The sequence below is a fragment of the Lepisma saccharinum genome, chromosome 17, assembly GCF_977018435.1.
Source record: "Lepisma saccharinum chromosome 17, izLepSacc3.1, whole genome shotgun sequence".
NCBI classification, from domain to species: Eukaryota; Metazoa; Arthropoda; class Insecta; order Zygentoma; family Lepismatidae; genus Lepisma; species Lepisma saccharinum.
The window spans coordinates 40,077,694-40,104,379 of NC_139245.1; the positions used below are offsets into that span (position 1 = coordinate 40,077,694).

The 26,686-nt window shown below is 37.0% G+C and overlaps 2 protein-coding genes across 5 annotated transcripts in view; one reads left to right on the plus strand and one right to left on the minus strand.

Annotated features, from left to right (window-relative positions):
* LOC146001684 (pyruvate dehydrogenase phosphatase regulatory subunit, mitochondrial-like) overlaps positions 1 to 3,872 on the plus strand; it is a 51,751-nt gene extending 47,879 nt beyond the window's left edge. For 3 of the 4 annotated variants that reach the window (XM_083139329.1, XM_083139328.1, XM_083139330.1), the window contains exon 17: positions 939 to 3,872. In XM_083139329.1, the coding sequence (XP_082995455.1) occupies positions 939 to 1,200 (262 nt within the window). In that variant the 3' untranslated portion in view covers positions 1,201 to 3,872. The remainder of the gene's footprint in view (positions 1 to 938) is intronic. The other variant, XM_083139331.1, reaches the window with a different exon arrangement.
* Positions 3,873 to 6,175: 2,303 nt separating this feature from the next.
* RpL13 (ribosomal protein L13) lies at positions 6,176 to 26,400 on the minus strand. Its single transcript, XM_083138580.1, has 5 exons — positions 26,318 to 26,400; positions 18,575 to 18,827; positions 11,185 to 11,361; positions 9,150 to 9,281; positions 6,176 to 6,367 (listed from the first exon to the last, which is right to left on the minus strand). The coding sequence occupies exons 2-5, from the start codon at positions 18,818 to 18,820 to the stop codon at positions 6,254 to 6,256; spliced, it is 669 nt and encodes a 222-aa protein (XP_082994706.1). The 5' UTR covers positions 18,821 to 18,827; positions 26,318 to 26,400; the 3' UTR covers positions 6,176 to 6,253.
* Between the last annotated feature and the right edge of the window lie 286 nt (positions 26,401 to 26,686).

Below are 26,686 nucleotides of genomic sequence, written 5' to 3' on the forward strand. Positions count from 1 at the left end.
TTGTTAATAATTTATATAAATATATGTTTACATAGCTTATTTATAAAGCATAGCATTGAAGATTATAGGAAAAGTGGTCAGACTTTATAAACATTTCTTGAATTGTTTTAACTCTTTTTTACCTTGATAAAGCAATGTAATTTTATACTATAAGAAGTATTAATAAGGTATTAATGGACTGGATCTACAATTTAAAGTGGGAACTGAACTACTGTGCAACATAGCTCCACTGGATATTATACCCAGGTCCCTGATTACAACTACGGCTGAACCGATACTGATGTATCAAACAAAACAAGTGGTTTCAGTATTGGTTGGCTTTTGTTCACCACTTTTCCAGTGTCCACAAATGCTGCACAACATTTTCGTGGAGTCTAATTGCCCTCGAAATTCAAAGTTTCCATTTATTTTGCACTAAAATCATGTGGGAAAAACATATTTGATGATTACATAAGAGGTATTTTAATACTCTGTTGTGATTCTTGAATATTTTGAACCATAACTGATAAATTAATGCTTGTAATTGGAATGCAATACATACTAATATTAATCAATATTTTGAACAACTTTTGTTACAATTTTGGAGCATAATAGAGTATCAACTCAGCCATAATAACAATGCTGTATTCTATTAATAAAGAGCCATTATGTAAAACACTGCACGTGCACAACCAACAGAGCAAGGTGACATAATTCACACTAAGTGATACTGAAAAAGCATTGTAACAGGTCATGTCCCTCCAGTGCGAAGGTTTATATTTATAGCACAGTGTCTGTTCTCACCCAGATGTCAGGTGATGCATCATGTGTCACTTCTGTGCAAAATCTCTTGCATTTTCTATAATGCTTCTAGGCATACAGTTTCATTTCACATTCTTTAACAGTGTGATAGGTGAAGCATGTATCTGCTTAAATTCTTTCATTCAATATATTTTTAGGTATGGATTTACACTCAACAAGTTGATTTGCATGGGATTTGTGAGACATCCATCACACAGACAGGAAGGTCCTGCCTGTGAGATAACGACAGACTTCATAATGAATAAAGATGCCCATTACGAAATAGACATTGCTGGTAGGCGAGTAACGGTAAAACCACACATCCATCCCCCTCATATACCTGTCATTACAATGGATGGGATGAGTTTACGATACAAACCAACAGTTCGAGAAGAAGTTGTGAGCGCAAAATCAGTTTAATTTTTACTCAAGTATGTTTAGTAGTTATGCAGCTTGTAGAATTCTGCCACAGCTGCCTAATATTTTTTTTTTCCTTGTGTTGCATGTATTGGTTACATTGTAGTTTACAGTTGTTACAAGCATTTAAACACGTCTTTGATCAAACTAAAAATTAATGTCCAATGAAGAGTGTGTGTATTCCTGAAATGTTACATCAAAAAAACATGTTCAAGTGCTTGTAAAAACTGTAAACACAAGAGGAATAATACAACTAACTTTACGAGTTCATAGGACCATTGGAGATATGAATTTTCGTTACCTTGCCTTTATAGTGGTAACAAAATGAGAAGCATAGCATCAACATATATTGTTTTTTCACAAGTGTTCAACCCTGATATTCGTTTGATCAAGCTCTCTTTACCATTCAAAAATGTTCAAGGTTCATACAACCACCACTTGTAAACATTAAAGAGAAACATAAGTCACTACTTAACGTGGTTTAATGAGTTGTCTTCAGATTTTGATGTTTTGGATCTGCTGGCAGATCCTTCCTCAGGCTTGTCCAAAAAAAAAAGGTCACATTAAAGGATAAAAGCAGAATAAAAAGTGGTTAAAAGGATAAAATATGTGGGGTTATAAACTGCATTGTGGCTACCATCTGTCTTGCGTTAAGTCAGTATCTACCATTGTACAGCACTGGCCCAGTTTGGCTGATGAAAATTCGTTTCTCCCTACTGGTAATTCCCTTCCTTCCCCTCCTTACATCATCAGATAAACAAAACTCACCGTTGTAGTAAAAACTGATGGGGAAAGCTAAAAAGTTTATGGTATTGACGACTTGTTTCTTATCAGATCGATCTACTTCTCTCCAATATCACCTTCATATCTATTCATTCTTTGTGCTCTGGTTCTCACAAATTATTTTTGTTCTGAGCACTTTTCTTTCTATTTCTTTCTCTTGTACAGATAGTATATTATATAGGGCTGAGCCAATACCGATGTATAGGTTGGAATTTATTTATCGATAACAGCCGATACTTTCCGGCATTTTGGTCTTTCACGAGGTCTGCAAAAATGCTGCACGACACTTTCGCAGTCTAATTATCCTGGAAATTATGCAAAATTCGAACTTACTTTTTAGTTTGCACCAAAAAAACTTGATTTTGTTATAGCATAACATGTATTTTAATATTCTGATGTAATTCTTGAATATTTTAAAGCAAAATTCTTGATAAATTGATGCACAATTGGAGTAGAATACTTGCACTCTAATATTGATCAATATTTTGAACAACTTTTAATCATTTTGAATTTCAGGTATCGGTATCGGTGGGAATCGGTAACAGTATCTGCATCAGTTCAAAGTGGTATCGGCTCAGCCCTAATATTATATTCTCCCAACTGAATGATTTGTATGTGTTCACTCAGGCCAGTTCTAAGGTTCCTTTCCTTGTTGTCTTCTTCATGTTCACTAAATCTCACTCCCATGCAACTGTTTCACATGAGTAGTATTTAATTTCGTACACACCTGGGTAAAGATTTAAATTCTTGTTTTCCATGTGTTTATGTTTAAAAAATAAACTTCATAAATTTTACTCCCCACTTGCAGATTATTTCCCTGTTCACTCCCAATTTCCTTCTTTTTTGTTCCCCATTCTTCAATTTTACGAAAGGGGTCCATGGAACTTGTTTATATTATGTTCTTCATACTTTGTTGTAATCTCCAATTGTTCCCTTCTTTGGTCAGTGTCGTAACTAATCTGTAGCTTTCACAATTCACATCTTCAGCAATTTGTTAAGTATTATTAGAAGTAAACAAAATAAGTATTATAAAAATAACAATCCAACACTTCATCATCTTTACTTTTTTTAGGTAATACAGTATTATTAACTGAAGGCTCATTCTTTATTTCGTATGTATGCAGGCAAATATGATTCATTAAATAAACAATATAATAATTTCTATGCAACTTTTTATATGCTTTATTATCCACATAATTTAATAAAGAAAACCCAGTGTGGAGAAGCAAGTATTAAAATCCTCCTATATTGTAAATTTTATTTTTGCATAGTTAATTTGCGAGTTTTTAACATGCCATAAATTATAGTATTAATTGTGGGGAGTCCTCCCCCCCTCCTTTCTAGATATTGTCCATGTACAGGAAGCCGAAGTATTGATACAAAATCTGCTGAGTTTCAAAATCAGATACTTAGGTGTACATGATATGTAGCACCATATCTACTGGTAATATTCTGCAGACTATCAATATTATGCAATAACCCCCCCCCATAACATCACAACATACAATTTGGTCATCTCCACATGTCAGTTCCATTTTTGGGTTTGGGAACATTCTTCACCTCAGTAGAGGTGCTAGGATTGTTTGAAGATTATCCTAAAGTCTAACTTGGTAAATCAAGGCCATTAAGTATCAATTTTCTCCCCAGTTGTTTTTTATTTGAAAGTATTACATTATGATTTATTGGATTGCAGTATGGTGTTTTTTTTATTTCTAATCTAATAAAACTTAAGAACTGTCTTAACTGCAAATCTTGTCTTCCAAGGTAACTTCAAAATATCTAGTCAAAAAAATGAAATTTACATGTTAAAACTATGTAAATAGATTTTATCTTGTATTCACATCAGCCGTCATATTTTGTGTACTTGTTAAACAGTAAAATAAAAATTATTAAAACCAGTTCAAATTGTTTTTTGTTAATACTGTGGAACCTTGACTGTATATTTAAAGGGAACACATTTAAAAATAAATTATTACAATTATACATTATATCTTCAAATGTCCTAAATTACCCGAAGATGCAATATTTTGTCAGCACCTGGTTGAGTGTTTGAAAGATAATGCTGGGATTTTGTACATTGCATCCAATAATTGCCTGAACCAATTACAACTTAAGACTATATCTCATTTTAAATTAGAAGAAAGGCTGGCTATTGAAAAAAAATGATTTCGAGTGTACAATCACAAATGCTCAATATACATATAAAACAAGATGGTGGTGCATTTACTACACACTGTCTCAGTGTGAAGGAAGCGAGCAAAAGGAAATAATGTTTTCTTAGAAATATTTCTCACTTCATAAAGTCTGTAAATTGTAGTTCCCACATGAACTCTAAATGTATTTTCCATGATTTTTATCGAGTACTCAAACAACAGTACATTACTTTTTTAAATGTATTTTACAATGGCCTGCTCCATTTCTTCTCACACGACAAGTAAAGGGTCACTTACGGTGAAACAAGTTGCCTGATAATGCATATATTTTTGGAATGTACTCATCTTAACTAAGGTACAGGTGAAGTATTAGGGGCAGTGGGTTGGAGTTTAAGGAGATAAGGGGTCTCAAAGTTAACATGGGAGTCTATGGGAAGACCCTAAAATCCGTTGCTAACTGATGCTAAAGCACTAGTGTTTAACTCCAAACATAGTGTGATGAGATTTTTAGAGTAAATGAATGTCCAACTACAGAACACAACCCATTCACTTGCCATAGGAACTCTGACTTGTTTATCTAAAAGTTTGGCTTTATGTGGTAGAACAGGTCAGGGAAATAGGGACTTCTGCTTCGACTTGACTGGAACCGACAAGTGGGACTAAATCTCATTTGTAAAGTGTGCTCACTGAAAGATGAGCATTTCTATGAGCCACACACTGGTTGTGTTCAGTAGTTGGACATTCATTTCCTCTAAAAATTTCATCACACTATGTTTGGGGTGAAACACTACTGCTTTAGCATCAGTTGGCGACTGATTTTAGGGTCTTCTTATAGACTCCCATGTTAACTTTCGAGACCCCTTATATCCTTAACCTCAGACCCATTGCCCCTAATACTTCGCCTGTACCTTAGTTGAGTACTTCCCAAAAATATATGCATTACAGGTCAACTTCTGACCCTTTACTTGTCAGTCATCATCATTCTCACCTATATAATTATTTTTAGATATGGGACAGGTTAAGCAGTACTCCCAGATGTTTTGGCTGATATAGGCACATCACTGCATCCGTAATATTACTGATAAGTTTACCAATTAAGTACATTCAGCAGCGAATGTACTTAAGTGCTGCCAGTGAATACATTTATAAATAGCCTGTAATTTCGTGGAATATTCCTCCATTTTACTATTACTTTAGGAATAAAAACAATTCACGTTATGGTTTTGTAAAATAAATGTTTAAATATATAGTTGTTTTTTCAGACAAAACCCATTTCTATCACTTAGTTCCAAGCATTAATTAAGGAGATGAATGAATTATTCATGTTCGTCAAGAAACATTTGCAATTTTGTATGGACTTACCAAAGAGGTATATAACAAGAGGCCTTATTTGTCAAAAAACCCACATATCAAAGCGTATCACGTGCGCAGTCCTGCCACCTTCGGTAAAGTGCCGAACTACTTCCAGTAGTACATGGGAGGCTGATTTTGATTGGCTCTAAACTTTCAAATCTGATTGGCTGATACTTTTTTCTTCAAAATGGCACCTGCTGGACAATCGGGTCACGGGGGAATAGAGAAAATTAGATCAATAGTTAGTTACACATAGTGCTTAATAGAAAATGGTTATAGTGGTTTATTTTGTTAAAACCCCTCTTTTCTAATACATATGTATAACTATTGATTTAATTTTCTCTATTATCCCAATTTATTCCTACTAGCCGTACTTAAAGGTCCGGGATCTAGTGATCATTTGAGAACATACCACAATATTTTGGGTAGTTCTTATGATGAACAATGAGAAACCAATGCAATAATAATAACAAACCAATTTGAAGAGTACCTGAACCTTTGTTCTCAGGAAAAAGGACTGGTTTCTTAATACAGATAACTGATATGGACTGATCAATGTTTTCATTTGCTGATTTATATCCTAAAATTGATTTTATTAGTGTGATTTTGTGAAGTATCAGTATGGAGGAAAAAGTCAGCAGTCTAAATTTAGTTACTCTGTCACTAGTTAAATAAAACATTTATAAAAATTCATTTCCACCCATTTTTATTTTTATACATTGTCATCCTTGCCCAAAATGGGATTCAACAAGAATAATACATGTTTATTACTTCTTCTTCTTGCCTTCCTTTTTACCTGCCTTAACTCTGGTGAGGGGATCTGCTTCACCTTCAGCAGCCTCCTTCAACCTTTTTCCTATTTCTTTCACATCTTTTCTAGCCTGAATGAGAAAACATTTATATATTAGCAGTAATTAAGAGTTATACAAAATGCATTTACATTGATAAGAAGTAAATGAACTAAACAAAAAACACAAATGTTTTCTGTTACACATTCAAATCAACTAACACAATTGGACATAAAGATAGAGGCCCTGTGTCAGCGTTAGACATTGAATGTGTCAGTTAGTCTCCTTCCATCTGCACTACCTTAGCTGTACTTGTCCGTGTATCAAATGGAACTATTCCGCATGAGAACAGACTGCAGCAAGGCTCTGTTTGTGCTGGAAGGAGTTATATGTTAATATATTTTTCAACCTCTTCAGTTTACTAAAATGGTAAGGATAAAATGATAAAAAGATGACAAGATAAACACAATAATACACCAATGCCTTACTCAAGATTCAAACTCTGGTCTATTCCACTAATTACTTGGGCACATGGAGTTTGAGGGATGTGGATCAGCACCACGCTACGGCCACCAGGATCCCCAGGTACCCACTTATTTTGTGGCTGGGTGGACTGCAGAGCCACTTTGTGCTGGGACATCAGAAAACTTCCCCAAAGCTCAAGTCATATCTTGACAGGTATTCAATTACATTTCCATTCATGAAAGAAAGGACTGGAAGAGTATTGGCAAACAGAACCAGTGTCAATTTACAACAGGAGCTAATGTATATAATGTTGTCTCACCATTGTGTTGTTCCCTCTGCTTAAAGTGTCAATATTTTTTTTTTTTAAAAAAAATGATATTTACATGACACAGATTAATACTGTGCAAGAATCAAACATTTATTATCATTTACTGATAAGATATAAATATACATCTACGAGGGACGTTCATTAAAGATTTCCCCTGAACCAGATCCCATGGATGGAAATAAACGAAAATTGGTACAGACATTAGTCCTTCTCTACATAGGAACCACCAATGGCCACACACTTTTCCCATTGCTTTATGTACCCGTGGAGACCTTGTTTGTAGAAGTCTGCAGGTTGCTCCAAAAGCCATGGCTTGACCTCAGAAATGACTTCATGGTTGGGTAGGGTGAAAGTCTGATGGTGCGAGGTCCAGAGAGTATGGGGGATAAGGAAGAATTTCATTTCCACAGGACCGTGCTTCTGTCTGAGCAACATCTGAGTTGTGAACTGGAGCGTTGTCCTGCAGGATGTGGACGCCTTTGGTCAACATGCCACATCTCTTGGTTTTGATGGCCTTCCGCAATTTCTGCAGCAGTGAAGTGTAGTATGTCCTGGTAATTGTGGTACCCATCACCAGGAAATCCATCATAACTACTCCATGCTGGTCCCAAAAAACCATGAGCATCACTTTGCCCGCTGAGGGTTAAACACGGGCCTCCTTTGGTGGTGGTGAGTCAGGATACTTCCATTGCTTTGACTGGGTCTTGGTCTCTGGGTCATAGTGATGGACCCACATTTAACCCTGGGTGATTAGTCTGTCAAAAAATTCCTCCTGGTTTTCCTGACACATGGTCAAATTAGCCTGGGAGCAAGTGACTCGTTCCTGCATTTGGAAAGGTGTGAGTAGCCAAGGCACCCATCGGGCAGACACCTTCCGCATGTGCACATGGTCATATATGAATTTTTCCACAAACCCCACACTGATCTTGACATCTTCAGCTAGTTGGCGAACGGTTATGCGGCGATCCTCCAAAATGGCGGCTTTCACTTGCCCAATGGTATCTTCGTCAATGGCTGACAGGGGTCGCCCGAGGATGGGAACTGTTTCTACTGAAGTCTGACCACACTTGAACTGATGATGCCAGTGCTTCACTACGTCATACGATGGGGCATCCACTCCATAGGTCACTTTCATCTCACCAAAAGTTTCCTTTGGTGTGCAGCCTCTCAAGTAAAGAAACTTGATGACTGCTTGGTATTCCACTGGATCCATCACTACACCTTGTCTCAATGTAGTACTTGTAAGACAAAAACTAAGAGGAGTTCAGAATTGCAAATTACCTCATGACCTATGCACATATGTATCATTACACACATAAAATTTCAGTATTCTACATTAACTAGAACTAGGTCAGGGGAAATCTTTAATGAACGTCCCTCGTATGTTGATATTATCCCGAGAGTTTACAAGGGGGTGTTTTATTCTGGAAAAACAATTTGAACAGCATTCTTTATGTGTTAAAATTTTTTTTTACATCACATTAATTCCTCTTTTGGCTAATCGTGACGATGGGGACCAATAGTAGTACGATGAGATGCGATGAATGGTAAGGTGACCAGACGTACCGTATTCGTTGGGACAATCCCTTCTTTGCGACAATAACTTATGGTCTGTACAATGAGGATATCAAGCAGTACGTAACAACCAGAAATATTGGGGAAAATATAAGATAACACCTAGTGATTGTTGGGTAGAAATTATTTCAATGTCAACAATGTACCATATTCCAATCATCTTAAAATATGAAAGAGTTTCTTTTCTGTTTACCTGGAACTAATGCCCCACGGAAAGTTTTTTTTCCGCACATGATGGTTTGTCGGCAAATAACAAGAATGCTCTTTCAGTACAAACTTTGGAAGCTATGTCGATTAATAAGGTGGACCTTAATCACACATGTGTAGACTTTTACAAAATGTTATTTGAAAAGAAGGATGTACTAAAAATTTGCACTCATTGGCAAACTATCAATGAATGACATCTAATTCTAAAGGACACCAAAAATACACCATGCTGATATGTAGATAGTCACGTGGGTGCGCCCACACAACATACAAACAGGCAAACATATGTATATAACTTACCCGACGCAATGCCTGGTAAGCACAGAATGCCTTCTCATCCTCTGTAATCTTACGAGCCTTGAATTTTTGTACCGGCTGCTTGATTGGCATGACTGGTCCTTTAAGTTGAGTTGCCAACTTAGTTTCTTCCTCCTGCAAACATAAGAGACTTTGTGTGATTAATTGGTTAGTTTTTATTTTCTTTGCTTTCCTGCCACTAAAGGCTAATTGCAAAGACTAGGATCAATGGATAAGATGAAATTGATAAAAAACATTCCTGAACACACATGAACAAGAGAAAACAAAAGCCACACAGAGAATTAACTGGCTGTAGGTCCAGGTGCCAGAGCCTCATTCATCTGCAAAAAAGCAATCCAGGATGTACTATGTGGAAGGGAAGGTCATACTTAAGTGCATTCTGAAGAGTCCCTTCCATCCCAAAAGAGAGGGTGCAAACATTTTTCTAGAAAATTACTTGTTGGCAGAACTGTAGGTTAGGTGTGTTCTCAAAAATGTTCCCAGTGTAGGGACTAAAAAATATGGGCGTAAATAAATGATTATATGACTACTCGTTGTATTTTTGTGAGAGTAACCACTTAGCTGAACGGTTAGTGTTCTTGCAGTGGTTGCAAAAAAAATCCTGGGTTCAATACCTGATGGAAGTTCCAAAACATAAGCGGAAAACAAAGTCCAGTCTCAAAATAGTTGGAAAACAAGAGGCAATAACATTAAACGCGATGAGCATCATCTGCTTGGTAGGCCTTGGCCCTCAAAGCAGTGTTGCACCATAAGTTTACTTTGGTATTTTTGTTATTTAGTGGTTCTTTTAGCATTTGGCTAATCGAGACTGGACTTGCATTTTAAAGTTAGATCCAAACATGTGCATCTACCAGGTATCAAACTTCAGACCCCTCATTTACAAGGCAATGACAATCATCAGGGAGGTGAGATATGATTCAATAATTATTATGTGCTTAGCCAGACAATGAGGCCACTTCAATATCTTTGAATATATATTAGTACACTTGCTAATGGAGAAAATTGAATTAAAAAAGACACATTGGGCCAAAAAAAGAATAATTTAAAAATGAAATTACAGTACGTATGTGTTTTAACTACAAACTGGCCAATAGTATATAAAAAAAAAATGATTCATATACAAGCCTTCAACAGCAGATTGGGAGTTGACTGCTCAACATGCTCAGTCACTGGTGGCTATTGTTGCTTCTAAACCCTAATTTATTTATTCCAGAGGTATTCCATTTACATGAACATTTGTTTTATATATACATTTATCCAGAAGAATTTTTACAAAAAATATTTCATGTATCTCAACCTCTAGGGCATTTTATTACGAGGAATTAAAATTTTGAAATTGTTATAACCAAAAAAAATTGGACAAAACTATGAGGGGAAAATGCTTAATGCAAGGAAATGACATGTTAATATTAAGTTATTAGACGGGGCATAGTGTATAATAATAAATATCATGTGCACTTAATACTTTTTTCTTAATTTGATGAGTTTCTCAGATTCCTAGCCTTGTTGAATTACACATACCAACCAGACAAAAAACAATGCGTTGTGTGGAATCTAAACTTCTGCACTAAAGACTTGTGACAACAAGGGAAGACTCAAATGATGTCAAGTTTTGTGCTCTTTGTACATAAACATATGACATTTAGCCCGTTCGAGCTACCTTGCCGTTGCACATTAATATATGAATTCTTAGGTTCAGAAGTGACATTTTCAGAAACTTATGACTTGCTAAATAATCTTAAAAAGTTTGCTAATACATTTTTATTATAGATTTACACAAGAAATTCATACCTTCGGTGAAAATAAAGTTTGAATAGCCACTCTATAGCGCTCCAATGTAAAGCTTATGGCAATTAAATGATGAACGAAATTCTTTTGGTACACAATGGGGATGGTGCTGCCACCGGAAAAGTTTGTGCATATATAACATTTCCAAACAGCTTGATATTTGTACATAATAGATGATAATTTCACAAATCTGATTGTCAATTTTGAACAAAAAGAACTCTCAACTTACCGTAGCTTCACCCTTCCTCAATTTCTTCTTGGGATTGCGTGGGAACAGGATGAGTTTCGATCGATACTCCTTCAATCTCTGAACATTCTGTTGTAGTGATTCAAGAGATTTGTTATATCTCCGTTTGTCCACTGCAATTCCAATAGTCTGTGCAAATTTAGGATTAAGCCCGGCTTTCTGAAACAATATAACAAGAATGTAAATGAACATGAATGAAACTGGATCCTAAGTCATTATCTTCCCGTGGAGAAGGATTGAGCTGCAGATGTGATTTTTTTTTTCAAATACATGCTTACACTTTCCCAGATTCTGTTGATACACATGGAACACTGTTCAAAACAACGTTACAACAAAAACATAATTGGCACCAACAGAGAGGTGCTTAAAATATTCAAACTTACTTATGAGGTAATCAGAATGGAATACCCATGGATTTGAAACAAAAAATTATATATGTAGGTTAACTTTTGGTTACCCTTCACCATCTGTAGCCCCTCTAGAAAGTAATATTTTGCATTCTTTATGAACATATTGTTTATGAAGATTTTCAATTGCTTTTAGCTCAGGGAAATGTGTTATTGTTAAGTATGTCTGTTATCTTAGTGTGTAGAAGAACAGCCCGAAGGCTTTTCGCAAGCAGTGGTGGCGCTGGAAGGGTAGGCACAAGCATGAGAGTTCATGTTATGGGTGAGACTTTTTTAAAATATAAAAAATATAACCTTTAAAGTTATTTTTGAAAATTTAACAACATATTCTTGCATCTATTAACATACCTGAATAGTAACCAGGATGGCTACAGACAAGCAGAAATGAAATTCCCTGACTTATCCAGGTTTTCCAGGACAAAATTTAGATTTTTCCCTGACAATTATAAATTAAATTCATGTTTTTACAAATAGAAATAAGAATGTCACACAGATCTAGGTATATTAAGTACCTATATTAGCTTCCACGAAATTGACTTCATTTCTATATGATTTGCATTCAAACTGCAAAATAGCGAATTTGGAAAATTTTTACTATTCACAAACTAGAGAGGAATGAGATTCTTTTCATATGCAGCCAGTTTTTCAATAAAATATTTGATAATTTTTAAAGTTATGACTAAATGAGATTAGAGGCAAGTGATTGAGGCAAAAAGGAATTTTGTAATTTTCAATCTCTAGTCTTTCTCGTTATTATATGCTGGTTGATATTTCCACTGAGGTTTGGAACCCTCTTCTTGCAAGAACCATGAGTGCAAAGGAAACTCATTTTTCAATGCACAAACCTACTTCTCTTTTCTATGTAAAGCAAACAACTTAACCCTTGCCCACAAGTGAAACAATTGAATCACACAAAACAGTGTCATATTTCATTAAATTATCAATGGGACTTCTCCTTCAGTACAAACATTCACAGTATATCCAAGTGAAGTACTGTGAAACTGCCAACATGCAGTTACAGCATTATTACTGGCCAAAAGGGTATATACCTAGGTATGTATTAAAAATTAAACACAAGCAATTTATGCATTGTAAAGGTGCCTGATTTTGTTAAACAAATATTAAAACAGGGACCCGAAGTTGATAACAGCTTCCGAAAGTTTATGTATGAGGGGCATCCAGGAAAAAGTTCCAATGGCACCTGTACACAGTGCTAGTGGTCTGAGCGCAACACACATATGCTGGCAGAAAGAAGTGTCATGTGGCTGTAATGTGGTGCAGTAAAACACAGCCATTTTAGGACAGTTCTAGGTTGAAGGTGGCAGCTCTCATACAATCTCCCACTGACTGCGAGGTACGTGTGGTAATCAGATTTTTCCAAAATCAGAATCCGGCACAGAGCCACCAGCAATCATGTGAGGTGTACAGACCAGACATCATGAGCGATAGTATGATCAGACGATGAAGTCCAATCCAATGTGCACGACCCCATACAGCTGAGTACATGCAGGCTCCTTAACATCATTTCAAATGAGAGATCTTGGACCACTCCCTATACAGCCCTGGCCACGCATGTACCCACTTTCATCTCTTTGTTCAGCTGAAGAGATTTCTGGCAGGACAAGATTTTGACAGCTACACTGCAGTACAGATAGTTCCACTCTTTGTTGTCAGACACACATGCCATGGGCACAAACAATTTATTGTCATGCTACGATCAATGCCAGAACAACAGTAGTGATTATGCCGAAAATTAGATTAGGCGTCACTGTAACTAATGCTTTTAATTAGTTCTGATATTCTTGTTTTATTTAAGCCTAATCGGTAGGGACCTTGATCTTTTTCTTCCAAATTGGTGTTATTCTTTTTCTATTTTATTTATTTTTACTATTCAGTGTTATTTTCAACAAAATTCACATTTTCATTTTAGCGCATTTTGTGGAAAACATACTTAAAATTATACCTTCATGTTATTTTTATACAACTGCTTTCAATTGTAGGTCACATGGCCTATGCCTGTTGAGAGAGTTTGATACATTGAAAGTTATTTTCCATACCCCTTTCTTAATTTTAAAGTAATGGTTTTAGATAAGGGAATTTTCCCCATATATACTGAAGGGTGCAAAATGGCCATATGTGGAAACACACCAAAAAGATTTAATCAATCTCATGTGACAGATACCGATATAAATGTTTTTTGGCACCAAAAATTGGCATAATCTTTTTTCGACTTTTTATTTTAGAACATTTTTCTGCAAAATCTACCAAAACGCATACTGTCATTGTGCACATATTTTCATGACAGTTTGATATGTTGGAACAGATTTTTGTGGAAATTATTTTCCATTCTTTTGCTCGACAAATGCCGATCTTACGACTCCCCTGTGGCGGTAGGTGAGCACTCGATCTCCACCAAAATCGCACCACTTAGCTCTGTGATTCAAAACACTTCTCGTGATGCGAATTGTTCTGATAGAAGTTGAGAAAATCCTGGGAAATATTTGGTTGAACATGGCTGTCGGAATTATTCCACGTAAACATGCATTATAGTTTTCTCTTGGATAAAATGTTGGAAAACTTGTGTGTTCTAGATACACAAATATGGCATATTTTGTTTCTTTAAGCCTAACAAAGACAAGACTGTTGAATTTCGAGGTATTTTTCCTTGTTTAAGCACATTTTAAAAATTTGAGAAAGATGTCAACAAATTCACATTTTAGTATGCCAAATTCTCGTTATTTCAAACGGGTGAAAAATGTGTCCACACATCACTGCACATTCATAAACACTACATCACAGCAATTAACATTTTTCACTATTATTGAGTTTGCAAAAAATCAAGGTCCTACTAATTGGAACTTACTTTATGGATGCCCCTCGTATAAATCAGAAGACAAAAAGTGAAAATTTAGCAGATCTGGTTGAGAAAAGTCATTTACTGAAGAAACAGATATGCTTTTAGCATTTAATGATTCGAGTAATTATATTAAAATATTTATGTATTTATTATTATAATTTTATTTCATAACACTGGACATTCCAAGAGTTAAACAGGACCAAAACGAGTGTTGCAGAAAAGTTGAGGTTGGGAGCATCATGCACTGGCAAATTTATATGACGTTTACCAATGCAGATTTCTGTTTTACTATTTCGTGTCATTATTCAACATCCCAATTTGTTGGAATCTTCTTGACATGGAATTGCAGTTCCATGTCATCGTAAACTATGATAACCTGTGCAAAACCAGTATTACCTATGGTATTACACCTGGATGATGAAAGAAAACCTTCGTACGCTTTTCTAAATTGAACAAGATTAAGTGAGCCAGAAGAGTAAAAAAAAATACAGCAGCATATTTGCAGTCGTGCAGCAGACTAAGGCTCCATTTTTGTTTGATATTGCATCAGACAAACGTTGTAAACGTCAAAAAATGTTATACTCATCCAAGAAACATCAGATTCATGAGAGTGCAATATATGTGATTCTTGTCGGATGTTGCAGAATACCAAGTATCGAACTGCTACGTTCGACAAAAATTGCATGCATATAAGGAGCCAAAAAATTTGTTCAATGAAAAGTTGTACCACACGAGGCAAACTTCGTCCAAGGCTCTGTTTATGCATGGAATTTTTGTCAGATGTTGCAGTCCAAAGACTTATAAAAAGAAAAAAATCATAAAAATGCCATGCATGTGATTTTTGTCGCACATTGTAGTGAAAATTTTGTCGAAGTTCAACATTAGTCGGACGGCGATATCCGACAAGAATCGTATGCATCAACGGAGCCTATATGTTCATCCAACAAATGTTGTACCATGACATTCAACAAATTACAGGTTTGCACAGTACCCTTTTTGTTTTAATGTTCCTTCAGAATGTCCAACAAAATGCCATGCTACGATCCACGTGATATTTAGAGGCTTATCAATTTTTTCTTGCCCCTCCGAAATTTATCTCGCCCCCTCCCATCACTGGTTTCTGTTCTGGCACTGTGGTTGTGTTGTGCATAAAAAGGGCGTTCCCATACAGCACTACATAACGACATCTTTCAAAGCAAATGCCTGGCACATTCATTCCATCGCATCAAATAATAAAAAAAAAAGTTCCCCGACTTTTCCTGGTTTTCCAGGTCTGTCGTCACCCTGAGTAACTCTTGATGTGTGCCAACTCGTATTCTTGATTTTATTGTAAATTGATGCTTTAGATGTAATTCGAGTGGCAGTCCTCAATGTTCCGATGCCCCATCTTTCTTCCCATGCCCAGTAATAGGCTTTTATGCTTGTTTATGTAGCATTTCAGATTAATAGAAGTCATTGTTCCCCTTGCTCACTTCACACTCACAACAATGAAAGCCGGCCCACGTGGCAAAGTGGTTAGCACATCTTGCTACGACGCCATCACTCATCCCCATCTTCGCAAATTAGCCAGAAGTAGCACAAAAAGCAAAGTAAAAAAAAAAGATAAAATATAGGGTTTGGCATCACTGCATGAGGCCAGACTCATTGTGTCTATTTCAGGTGAACGTGCCCCTCAAATTATGCTTTCCTGCATGAATCACATAGAATGTTATGGGACCAGCTGAGGCCCTCGGAGAAGTGGCTCGACATGCGACGATAGAGCCTCTGGCAGGGATGGAAATTTGTGGAAAATATCGTAAGGCCCAGAATTTCAGTTTTCTTGTATTAAGGCATTGCTTAATGAAATTAAAAGTAATAAAATAATCCGTAATAGCCAAATATATTAGGGTAGGCCCAGCCTCTTATGAGGCTTTGCCACTGTGTGCAAGTGAATATAGCACTCAACACAACATTCCACAACAGCAGCAGATGGTACATTGTCTGCAATTTCATAAATGTATTATAAAATAATGTAAATCAAACACTAAGAACTGAAAACTAATGAAACCACAATAGAAGTGAAATTATCATCAGGATTGTTAGATTTATTGGTGTTTATAATTAATTTTACGTCATTAGGTTAGGACTGTTGGGTTTGATGCTGATACAGTTTCAATATTTGTTGTTTAATTAGGAGTGCTAAGTTTGCATGTATTCAACGTAATTCTCGAGGGGGTACAGTGGGTCAACGGCCCCCAACTTATGTTGGAAGCATGTATACATTTACTTGTTACTCATAGTCTGTTGACAGACTTACTGCAAAGTTGACAGAGATATTTGTTTATTCAAAAATTTTGCCAGACAAGTCAAGTAGAAAAACAAGGCAGGATAGGCTCTGCCACCTCATGACATTTTCAGCCTGCATGATTGTACAAGTTGCATGCAGCTCCAGCAGAAACTAACAACAAAAGCATTTGCACATAATATCCCTTCGCACTCCCAAGTGAAGTAGATAGCAGGGCAATAAATTTACAATATCGGACCCTTCTGTAATTTCTATCCTACTGCTAATACTCACGAATAATTAGTCGCGATGATTTATCCGAGGTTAACATGTTGGGGTGAGGTGTAGAAATTGTTCATTAACGTGTAGAAGTTGTAAAATAAGCTTTTCTATTCTCGCAATAATTCTCCGCATACAAGTATGGGAACCATATTTCTTGATATGAACAATTGACATTCGCAATTAGTTACGCTGTCTACAGAGTTGCCACACTGTTGATTTCATACTTGGAGAGCATGGATCTTGTAAGAATGGCGGAAGAGAATGTGGACTGATTTGATTACAGGTAATTTTGGCAACAATGCATAGATTGTAAAATTGCAGGATACGAAAATGGCATCTTCGATGAAGAAAGTTTGCCGTTAACGTGCTACGAAAATAAGATTTTTTATCGGTTCGTAATCACAATTAGCACAAAACCATTCACGGATAGCCCCACTGATCATTTTCTGTAAGGTTAGGTTTGTTTAAGCAAAGAGTTAAAATTTGGGGTCGTAAAACCATGCACGGGCAGCTCCACAAACCATTGACGAATAGCCCGACGAACCATTCACGGTAAGGTTTGGTAAGCATAGTTAAAATTTGGGGTCGTAGTAGTGTCAGGAATATATATTTCGTTCCATAAGTATTCGAAATGCAAAATCTTGCGATAAATAATGAGCAATCGTGCATTGTCGGTTGCGATCGGTTTAGAGTTAATTTTCAAATACTTACTTGTCCTATAATATTAGAGAATTGGAAGGATATGTAAAACTAAAAGAAAACAAATTTGGGTTAATTATTGGTTACATCAAGTTTGAAAGGATGCAAGATAGACATTAAATAGTCAATGAGCAATTAGGTTGAAATTGGTTGTAACTTTAAATCATAATAAATGAGTGTTTGTATCAGGACTAATTTTGAACTGAATAATGTATTCAGAATGCAAATTTCTGATATTATAAATATTTTGGCTCAAATTCAGATTTCATTATGGTACACAGCCATTTTTCATATGGTTCGATTTCTATTTATGCCTGTTAACACATACTTTGGAGATTTAGCAATTACTTACTGCATGTTTGATTTAGATGTTTTTTTTCCCCTTCCATATACTTTTCTTGCTACCAGCCACTTGTGTACTGTAGTCTTGGATACAAACTGATGCTGTCATCTATGTCACATGTGTGGGTATGAAGGGGTTTCGTAGCTAGATTAGGCTGGCCAGGTTTTGTGCTCCAAGTGCTACAATAATTTCCCTAAATAATTTCAACATCTGGTCCCAAGCTCAACACCTCTTCAAGCCTCGTGGCAGCAAGTCTGTGGACTGCCTTGACAGTGAGAAGCAACAATGTTTGCGTAAGGTACCTTTTTGCTGATAAATAGGACATTTTAGAACTGCAAACAATGTTAATTACTTTCAGGAAGCTTCAAATTTACTGTAACAATCATTTCTACAATTCTGAGATACCTTTGTCTTTCTCCTATCAAACTTTGGAAAACCCATTAAACATTCAAAACCGTTAAGAATATTTTTCTTGATACAGTGAAACATAAAAAAAAGTTATATTTGCAAACATAACTTACCTTCAGCTCGGCTATAGTGAATCCTCTTCCTGGTCGTACCTTTGTGTGATACCTGACTGTTGGGCATCTAACAATAGGTCGAAGAGAACCTGCAAGTGGACGAGGGGCTACCCTCCTTGCTTTCTTGAGTCTCTTCTGGTGTCGACGGAATTTCCGTGCTGGTTGATTGAACCATGTCTTCACATAACTTTGCCAGTCCTTGTGGAAGTGCGCATTAGGCACCATATTATTCCCTTTTGGCGCCATGGTGACACTAGATAACAGATGAAAGATTAAGTTTTACATGTGTTGTTTAAAATTATTTCAACTAATAAAACCACAATTATTGAACCAATAAGATATTTTGTGCAGCATGATCACAAATTGTGATTTGTTGAAACATCAATGAATTTGAACAGGTTATGGCAAGAAAATCTTGCAGATTGCCTATAGACTGTACATTATAGTTTGTTACACAAATAATTATTTTATGCTAGTTTACAACAAAAGAGCTCCTCCATATAAATATGTCTCAGTTAAGGATTTTGTCGATGTGTTCAGTGTTTTAAAATATGGTATATATTAAGAATACCGGAAGTATCTCAGATTACTTTAAAATTCGGCATACTCACTAATTTTGGTCTCGTAATCACGAATCTGCAGTTAAAAATTGGCGGTCACATCTAGAAATTGCGAAATAAGCTCGTCAATTACAGCTATGCAATAACATGGAAACCATGTTTCCGTTATGAAAACTTCTTCATTTCCGCACAACGGTCTTGCTACCGTAGTCATTAGCCCCATCTAGTTGGCTGCACTCGGTGCAGTGCAGGTGTATCCAGTGTCAAGAGTGGTGCAAGGAAAGTATGTTCAACCAACTAGATGGAAAGCGGTGTTCAAGTTCAGAATATTCAACAAATGCCTGTCTGCTGCATTAAACGGTCATCTGATTAGTAAGTATGCACCACGTGAACATACACCGACCCAAAATGTAGTGCAGACACCAAATACACTACTTGACTAGAAATCAAGGTATGACTTGAGATGACCGGACCCCTCTCAGATTTTCTTCATATTTGACATAGTTACTAATTGTGGCTTTGTAATCACGAATCTGAGGTTAAAATTTGTCGGAAATTCTAGAAACTGCAAAATAAGGGAATCAATTTTCCCGATTTTCATAGTACTGCTCATACTATATATGTTGTCCACATGAAGTACCTCATGTTAATGTGCTCCGGTCACGTATAGATAGTTTTCTGGAAAGTGTAAACTGGTAAAATTTGCTTTTACATTACCACGATAATTCTTCACATAGAAGGTTGGAGGCAATGCTTGATGACATGCACATGTGACGCTCGGAATGAGCTACTCCACAGATTGTACAGCGTTTGCACACTATTGCTTTCTTACTTGGAGAAGAAGGATCGTTTGACAATGGCTGCTGAGAGGAGTGGAAAGTTTGTTAATGTTGTCCAAATGTATAGGTGGAGTGTGGAGGATTAAGGACTGGCATTAATTGAGAAACTTTGTGATTTCAGAGTTTTGCCAAAGGAGGGGATGTATATGTGTGCACGAAGGCATGTCCTAAACTTGGCGAGCTTAAGGAATATCAGGAATATACATATTTGCTTGTGAAACAAAAATTTTTTGCGAAAATTGACAGTTTCCATTCCGAAAACTAACACCTTATTTTAGCTTATTTTGCAATTTCTAGATGTTTCCGACAACTTTTAACTTCAGATTCGTGATTAGGAGGCCTCAATTAGTGAGTATGCCAAATAAGGAGAAAATCGGAGAAGGGGTCCGGTCATCTCAGGTCGTTCCGAAATCAACGAAATAGACTACTCTGTGTTGCACCGTGCAACCAACTAGACAGGGCTATTACACAACGTTACTCAAGTGTTGTGCAATAATTGAGACCCATTGCATGGAGCGTTCATTTGCATGAGAAAATGGAGTCTTGCGTAAAGTTGAAAAATATGGGTACCAGTCTGTTATAGCCAAAACACATTTCACTTGTTTATTTAGTCATTTTTTACATTCGTACTTACTTATTATGCATTGCGAAACATTGTTTAAGTTGGGATTTTGCTTTTTTCAGTGAAATAACTTCATTTTTTTACATTACGAGTATTTATTGTTCGTTGCTTTTTCGCTTTCTTTACACACAATATGGTGGGGAAATCTTGACTAGCGTTGTCTATCATCTGTGGGTATGCAGTGTTTCAACCTTCTTAACCGAAAAATTCCTACTTTCGGGTTACAGATTTTTTTCCCGGGTTCCAAAACCCCACGAACCATGCACGGATAGCTCCACAAACCATTCATGGCAAGGTTAGGCAAACATAGGGTAAAAGTTTCATACAGGGTGGTGCATTTTGTTTTGTTAGACCCACCCCCCCCCCCAATCAATATCTTCTTACCTCTAATTCAGTGTTTCTTTTGCAGAGATGGCTGACACAAGCACCTACAATGTAGAAGAGCACCTTGTTGTCTGTGTTTGGGCCCATGAACGTCCACATACCGGCAAGACCATGGAGGATGTGCGACGAGATTTCACAAGACGATTCCAAAAAAAATGCACCACCAAAAGTGACAATACTGCATTGGGAAAAGAAACTGTTTATGTTGGGATGTATCAAAGACAAACCGAGGCCTGGTGCACCAACCAAAAGACAGAACACATGTGCAGGAGTGGAGGCACCACAGAAGTCACTGCGCAAACCTTCTGCTGAGCTTGGAATCCCGAAAACAACAATGTTACGACACATGAAGAAGGATCTTGGATTGAAATCCTTTAAACCAGCAAGCGTCAACGAGCTCAGTGATGATGACATGCGTAGACGACATGCAGCATGTGGAAGAATGTTGGAGGTATTTCCGACACTCCCGCAGCGGGGTGACCTTTTCTTCTCCGATGAATGCGCAATATATCGAAGTGCACGTGCAAGGAATGTGTATTCAAGGAAAATCCGCATTATTACGAAGAGCTGGAAAACAACCCCCACATGTGATGCTCTGGGTCGCTATTGTCCGCTAAACACTTGATAGGTCCCTATTTCTTCGATGGCGTAGTCAATCAACACTCGTATCTCGCCATGTTACGGGCATTTTTTGTTCCACAGCTCCAAAGAATGAATCTCCTGGGACGATCCTGGTTTCAACAGGATGGAGCAAAGCCCCACTATGCCATCGCTGTCAGGGAATATTTAAGTGAAGTGTTTCCCAATAGGTGGATAGGACGTGCATCGGTACATCATCCGGCACCTCTGGATAAGCCTCCCAGAAGCCCTGATCTCTTGTCTTGTGACAATGCCCTCTGGGGCATTATTAAGGAAAAGGTATCACAACAATGATACCAAACAACAGATCTATTAAAGGACACTATTAGGGCAGCCTTTCAGACAACAATCATGAAAAATTTGCTTCGTAAAATCTCGCACAGGTCATAGCACTTTGTCATTTTGTGCCATGAAAATAATGGTGGTCATACCGACCTTTTGGATGCGTGAACATCATCCTGGTTGACGCTGAATCCATACGTCGGTACTATTATAGTATGGGGGTGACACCTATAAATCATATATTTCGCACTTTTTTAGATTGCTAACGTACTATCTTGGAATGCGGAACATTTCCTAAGGTGAAATAATGCATTTCTAACTAACATTTCCTAAGGTGAAATAATGCATTTCTAACAAACATTTCCTAAGGTGAAATAATGCATTTCTAACTAAGATAATGTCTATTTCTTACATTTACGAGTACTTACTGTTACTTGTTATTTCGATTCTGTAACACATTATGGTGGGCGATAGCATATTGGTTCAGGGCACGTTGTGAGTGTATTTTGTCGATTTATGCAGTGCTGCAACCTCGTTCACCAGAAAATACCTATTTTCGTGCCCGGATTTGAAATTATGTTAATACGTCGCAAACCATTGACGTTAGCCCCAAAAATGGTACTCAACCATTGACGCATAGCCCCACGAACCATTTCCGGTAAGGTTAGGTTGGGTCACAATAGTTAAAAATTGGTTTCGAAAAAATATGCGTAGCCCCACACACCATTCTCGCAGGAAGGAAGTAAGTAATGTCCATTTTTCCGTTTGCTCTGGAAAAAGCAATTTCCTCTCTCATTTTCTAGATATTTGGCATACTTAATAATTGAGGCCTGCTAATAACGAATCTGAAGTTAAAATTTGTCGGAAACGTCTAGAAATTGCAAAATAATTGCAAACAATTGATGCATGGTTAGGTTAGTTTCAGTTAGGTTAGGCAAACATAGTTAAAATTTTGTGTCGTGGTATTATCAGGATTTAGAAATTGCAAAATAATTGCAAACCACTGACGCTAGCCCCGCGAACCATTGGCGCTAGCCCCACCAACCATTGGCACTAGCCACACGAACCATTGGCGTGTGGTTAGGTTAGGTTAGGAAACAGTTAAATTTTAGGGTCGTAGTAATATCAGGAATATATATATTTCGTTCTTTAAGTATTAGAAACGGAAAATCTTGCGATAAATAATGAGCAATTGTGCATTGTCGGTTGCGATGACTGACCCTCTTATTTTGTAAGTTTGACACATGAGCGCCAAATTTTAACTTGAGATTCGTGATTAGGAGCCCTAATTTAGTGAGTATGCTGAATTTCAAACAAAATGGAGAAATTCCCAGTATTGTAAAATCGCTCCAAATCTTGGACTACCGTAGTGGGCATGCAGTATTTCCATTCACGGATAGCACCACGAACCATTTCCGATGTTCGTAGTTTTGCTAACATAGTTTTGAACTCTGTAACACTTTACTATACCGGAGACGGATTTCTTCAAATTTACAGGAGAAAGTACTTACGCAAATCATTTTCTGTAATGTTGTTGATGTTCGGGAATGTAGTTTTGATCCAGTTTAATGCGAATGCATGTGGTTTTCTACAAAAATCTATATCCGATGTGCTATTGCTGCTGCCGCCATTTGCTTTCTGCACGAGAGCACAATACGCTCTCGTACTGTCCGTATAGGGGCTATCCACGAGTAAACAAAAACATATCGAACGGCACAATCGATTGTCGAACTGTAGCACAACAACTTCCGGTTCACGGCGGCCGGGTAATTCAAGCACGTACTTGTGGCATTTCTTCTCGTTTTGTATACCGGATGAAATGGATCATATAAAAGCACTTGACGACGAGGAGAATAAGAGATATCAGGGCAAAGTAGAGGCCTTTGCATATCAATTGGATGAGCAACTAGGAAGTAATACGGCATTATTCCAAGATGAGATCCATTTGCTGATCGTCGTTTCCTTGGCGATATTTGTAGCCTACATATTAAATAGAAAGTAATTTTTCCTACAGAGCGAGAGCGCTTAAATGCATACATTTATGTTTAAGTGAAAAAGTGCGAGATGTACGAACATATAAAAAACGGAAAAAGGAGCTTCTTTTCTTCTTTCTTCAGTCAGGACGAGTCAGATGGATGCGATAATGCACACTTGCTGGTTTCGTTCTCGTTTGAACGCAGAAATACAAAACGCTCATTGTTATTTGAAGTCAATTTTCTGCTATTTGTGTTAAACATGACGATGAAGGTGAATAATAAACTGGAAAAATTACTGATGGGACAAACACAATGACACACCATTGCCTCGCCATGGTGTTCAAACCTAGGACCTCTTTTCTATCAATGTTGATTTGATTGATTTAGTTGGTGTTTTAAGTCCACTTTGTGCACAGTAAGGCTAATCGGGACTGGACCTACAGTTTAAATTGGGATCCGAACCACTATATGCCTCCACCGGGAATCGAACCCGGAACCCCTTGATTACAAGGCGACGAGGCTACCACTGCGCCATTCGGGGAGGCACTCTATCTATCAATGTTGAAAAGATTTCCATTGCAAAAGACGAAAATTTATAATAGTACCCGCACTTAATTTTCTGGCTACACAAAAAAATATTTCCTCTGGTTGCACAAAAATTTATTTCCTCTGGTTACAAACACACAAAAAAAATCTGGTTACACAAAAATTTAATACAGTTCGTGTATACTTCAAGAACGTAACGTGTAACCTAGCTGACTATGACCGAGCATCTTTTGAAAGGAAAAGTAATATTTTTGCTCATATCACTAAAACAGAGAGAAAATCGAGATTTGAATGATTTCTCTTCTACCTTTAACGGAGTGCAAGGGGTGCGGGACGCAAAATTTTTGGTAGGGAAGGAAACAGGACGTTAAAGTCCTGACGTTCAAAATGGGAAAAATAATGTTATTTCCCGACTAAATTGGGAGATTATAGGAGCGGAAAATATTCAACATTACCCGATACTAAAAAAATGTTAATTATACACAAAATTTTACCCTCGGGTGATGATGTATTTTGCATTTCTGGAATAAAAACTGCTAATTTCAATAAATTTCGGACAATTAGTACAAAAATAATGTAGGGAATAAACTACTTTTAAACTATCATTTTTTCCGGTCTGGATCAGAATGGTTTTTTTTTTTAGGTCCCGACTTTTTGGGTTTTTGCACATCCGTTGTCATTACTGCGCAGTCTACTCCTGCTAATGGTCTTCCAATTTTCACGCCTGACAGCTTGAATGCAATAATTTGGCGCCTAGATCTCGAGGAAATGGATGAAGAGAGATCCGTGAAAGATTATTTAGCCGTGATCGTAGTTTACATCCTCCTTGTACACACTCATTCGTTCCTTTCATACATGACACAATCTCAGCTCCCTTTAGCGGCATGTTGTGAGCCTACGAACCGGAAGTTGTTGTGCTACAAGTATGGCGTCCGCGCGAAGGCACTTCCTTCCGGTGGATAGCCCCTATATGCTAAATTGAACGAAAGGAGTGCTAATGGAACCTAACCTAACAGGCCTAACCTAACCTAGTAGGCATACCTCGTCCCCGTGATGGTTCGTGGGGTATCGTGAATTTTTGGGCTAACGTCAATGGTTTTTGGGGGTACCCGTGGATGGTTTGTTGGAAATAAGGATATTTCGTTAGAAATTCATTATTTCATCTAAAGAAATGTTCCGCAATGCAGAATAGACCCAGAATAGTATGTTAGCAATGTAAAAAATTGCGAAATAAACCATTGATAGGTGTTTCCGGTATAGTAAAGTAGTACCTTGAACTCTAAATCATTGGTGTTTACTCCGTTCACGGACCCACTTTTTTGGACTTATTTCGCAACTTCTAGACATGATCGCCAAATTTTAACTGCAGATTCGTGATTACGAGGAGTACGCCGAATTTTAAAGCAATTGAACATACTTCCGGTATTCTGTATTTGCTCCTAAAATATCATAACTTCGTCGATGCAAACCAGCAGTATATGTTACTGAAAACAAGAGCTACGATGATGTCATTCTCTAGGAAACACCAAGAACTGGACCAATTCCCTTGGTTGAAAAGATTGTCGAACACGCAAATTAAAAGATCGCTTAAGATATAAGATTGGGAGAAAACAAACACTGAGACAGGTCATCACGAACGTGTGAATATAAAGTTAAGTACGTATTAAGACTCCCTCTTAAATAACTTTCAATGCACATACAAGAGCACGTACAATCAGGTTTGTAAAGCACGACGAGGAACCATGTCATTATGAATTTTTCACTACCGCACATACAAGAGATATACTAATTAATTAAAATTATATAGCAATTACATTACCTAACTTTATTTTTTCAAACAATCAAAAGCTGATTACGATAATTAAATTCGATACATTTACGTATACTACACGTACCTATTACTAGTTTAACACCACCAACCGGAAAGACTGATCTCATTGACTTCAGGAACGGAATTCAAAGTTGACGACGAACTTGTTGATTATTAAATAATCCTAATTTACAAACGAAAACAATACCAATATAACATTCAATATTTGTTTTATTTTTCAACAATTATTTACAATGTTCTTCTAAAGAACACATGACACATGTTTATTAATATAGCATGTAACTTGGAGAAGAAATGTAGTTGGTAGCAGTGTTGCCATACAAAGGGAAATTTCTCTGGTGCGGGAAATTTGGCCCGAAGTTTAAAATAAGGGAAATCCTAATACTGGGAACTGTGCGGGCGGGACAGGATAAAATCTCGACGTTTGGGACGG

What these genes read in the sequence shown, in the direction of transcription:
- RpL13 (XM_083138580.1), bottom strand. Translation starts at nt 18,820, where the DNA reads ATGGCGCCAAAAGGGAATAATATGGTGCCTAATGCGCACTTCCACAAG. An exon ending in TCACTATAGCCGAGCTGAAG is followed by an intron (nt 11,362 to 18,574) that starts GTAAGTTATGTT and finishes ATATTGTTTCAG; the next exon opens with AAAGCCGGGCTTAATCCTAA. An exon ending in CTTACCAGGCATTGCGTCGG is followed by an intron (nt 6,368 to 9,149) that starts GTAAGTTATATA and finishes TTTCTCATTCAG; the next exon opens with GCTAGAAAAGATGTGAAAGA.